The 2,537-nt window shown below is 46.4% G+C and overlaps 1 protein-coding gene across 1 annotated transcript; it reads right to left on the bottom strand.

The window, feature by feature from the left end:
* Window positions 1-107: 107 nt before the first annotated feature.
* Window positions 108-1,077, bottom strand: LOC139662072 (mitogen-activated protein kinase 4-like; the record flags this gene model as incomplete). Its single annotated transcript, XM_071540664.1, has 2 exons — window positions 711-1,077; window positions 108-283 (listed from the first exon to the last, which is right to left on the bottom strand). Coding segments are annotated over exons 1-2 (543 nt in total), but the record flags the coding sequence as incomplete, so codon positions are not given.
* Window positions 1,078-2,537: the final 1,460 nt, after the last annotated feature.

A 2,537-nucleotide genomic window follows, 5' to 3' on the forward strand; every position in this document is an offset into this window, starting at 1 on the left:
TGGACACCAAAATAGAGGCAAACATGGAGAGAGTTACCGCTCTATTTGTGAGTGTTTGCCCTTATGTGTGCACACGCTTGCTTCCTTGAGTGTGTCTTTCCTTTTACCTTGTGAGAATAGTGAGGGTCAACTATTCTGGCCAGCCCAAAGTCTCCTATCTTGAGCAGCAGTTGGTCTGTATTGATGAAGATGTTAGCAGGCTTCAGGTCTCTGTGCAGCACATTAGCTGAGTGGATGAACTTCAGGCCCCTCAGCAGCTGGTAGAACAGCAAAGTAGCGTGACCTGTCCAGGTGTGAAAGACACAAATTATATTGCATGTTTTTTTAGTTTGTTCTTAAAATGTTTGACTTATGAATGGGCGATAACCTTTTGCTACATTCTACATCAAAATAAAGGTCTGTTTTACTCCAGTACTTTCAAGCATGCATATGTACAAATATTTCACAGAAAAATACATATAAAACTCATGTTAAGCTCCCTCATTGCATAAATAATAAGGCTGCAGCAATTAATGAAGAGATTAAAATCAATCAGTATCAATCCAATAAATCACAATGTAAACAAAGCCAGCAGTGGAGCAACAGGAGAGACCAGTAGTGTTTGATCAGGAGGAACCATGCTGTAATTATAAATTTGGCCTTTAACTGTCCAAAGTCACAGAAATATCAGATGTGAAATCTATTTTCCATTTGCCCTTTGTTTCCCATACCTGTGGGTAGCGGCCCTTGTTCCAGCAGCCGAGCCAGATCCGTTTCCATGCACTCCTGGACGATGTACAGGGCACTGAGCAGGGTGGGGTCCCGGGGCAGCGGCCGCCCGTACGGCGCCAGAACCTCATGCACCCGGACCACGTTCTCATGGTGCAGCCGATGGGTGATTTTGACCTCCCGCAGGCCGTGTTTCACCGACACGGTGTCACGCATCACCAGCTTTTTAACTGCCACGCGCTGTCCGGTACGCTGGTCCACCGCTGACAGGACCAGGCCCGTGACACCTGTGCCTAGAGGTTGAAGGTCAACGAAGTGACCGCCCAGGTCAAAGCCGTGCAGGAAGAGAGGGGTGTCTTGTCTGGCCATGGCAGCTCAGGCTAGAGGCGTGGTAATATGAGGGGAAAGGTGGCACCTCAAGCTGGACGGATCCCCAAAATGTCTGGATTAAAAGAGCTTTCTTATTGTCTTAAGCACACAATGTCGCATTTTGTTGGTGAGTCAAGAACTCCAATCTGAGCCCCAATTTTTCTTCAGCTAACCAGCACATGCAGATATCTGTTTTCATGTAGACGAGACCCAAATTTGTATTGAGGGTGTTATATTGCAAGTAGGCTAGAAGATGAATCACTTCCGTCAGGACTAAGAAGAAGTTTCCTCATGCATTCTCTCCACCTCCTCCTCTAGTCTTAGTGTGGGCAGATCCTTACTACATAAAGGTTTTACCAGGCCCTCTGTTTTACTTGCCTTTCCCTATTCATGTGGACTTCCAAACACTGATAACACACTAGGCATCCCATTTTAAATTATCGGTGCGGTGTGTAGGACATGGGGGCTTCTGAATATCAAAGGGAAACTCAGAAAGGATCGAAATAAATAAAACCAAGTGGGCAGAAATCAAACATTTGGTTTAGTCAGTGATCTTACAGGTCTAGGTTTAAACATGTGTTTGTAGATCATCTGCATGTAAGAAATACTGTATAAACGTAATTGATTTTCTCTCTCCCTTGAGCATTTTTCTCTTGATTCTTGATGCTGATGATAATGCTTGTTTATCCTCCACAGATGTTGCCAGACGCCGCAGTCTGCTGCAGGGAGACACTTCAAATCTCTCTGTGTATCTTCCTTAAATGCAGATAGCCGTGATAACAGTGATAGTCTTATTAATACTACAGAGGGCAGAGGTATCCATAGCAACAGCCCTCTGTATGGCTGATCCTGCTCTTACATGTGTAGATGCATCACGGGACAGCGGGCGGACAGTCAACTCCACTCGGCACTGCTCTCTCTCTCTCTCTCTCTTTCTATTTCGCTCTCTCTGCTCTGCTGTGTTTGGTACAAGTCTTTTAAACCTCATCGGCCAATCAAAGCTTTCAGTAGTGAGGCAGAGGGAGGGAGGCGGGGTTAAGTGAATTCAATTCACCGAGACTCCGCTCTTCCATGATAGCAGAGAGAATCTCAGTCGGTCAGTCAGACAGACAGACAAGTTCATTCAGAGTGAGATCCGCTCTTGGACAGTGGTCAAATCCTGGAACTGTGATATCCTCTGTGTGTGTGTGTGTGTGTGAGTGTGTGTGCGCACGCGAGCATACGTGTGCATGCGTTTAATCCCTCAGTAATCTGCTTCCTGTTGCCTTCTCATGAATGCAGGGATTTCAGCCATCCCTGGTCACTGTGGGGAGATACTGCTATTAGCAGTGTCGCTCAATGCATCTGCTGCAACTGCTGCTTCTGCTGGGAAGGGGGGGGGGGGGGGAGGAAAAGAGGAAATAGGGTGATGGGGGAGGAGAGAGAAAAACACAAGGAAGATGAAGACAAAAGCTACAGTT

The sequence above is a fragment of the Centroberyx affinis genome, unplaced genomic scaffold, assembly GCF_046629955.1.
Source record: "Centroberyx affinis isolate AG114_WGS23_722 - 3 ecotype Tasmania unplaced genomic scaffold, CSIRO-AGI_Caff_v1 ptg003706l_1, whole genome shotgun sequence".
NCBI classification, from domain to species: domain Eukaryota; kingdom Metazoa; phylum Chordata; class Actinopteri; order Beryciformes; family Berycidae; genus Centroberyx; species Centroberyx affinis.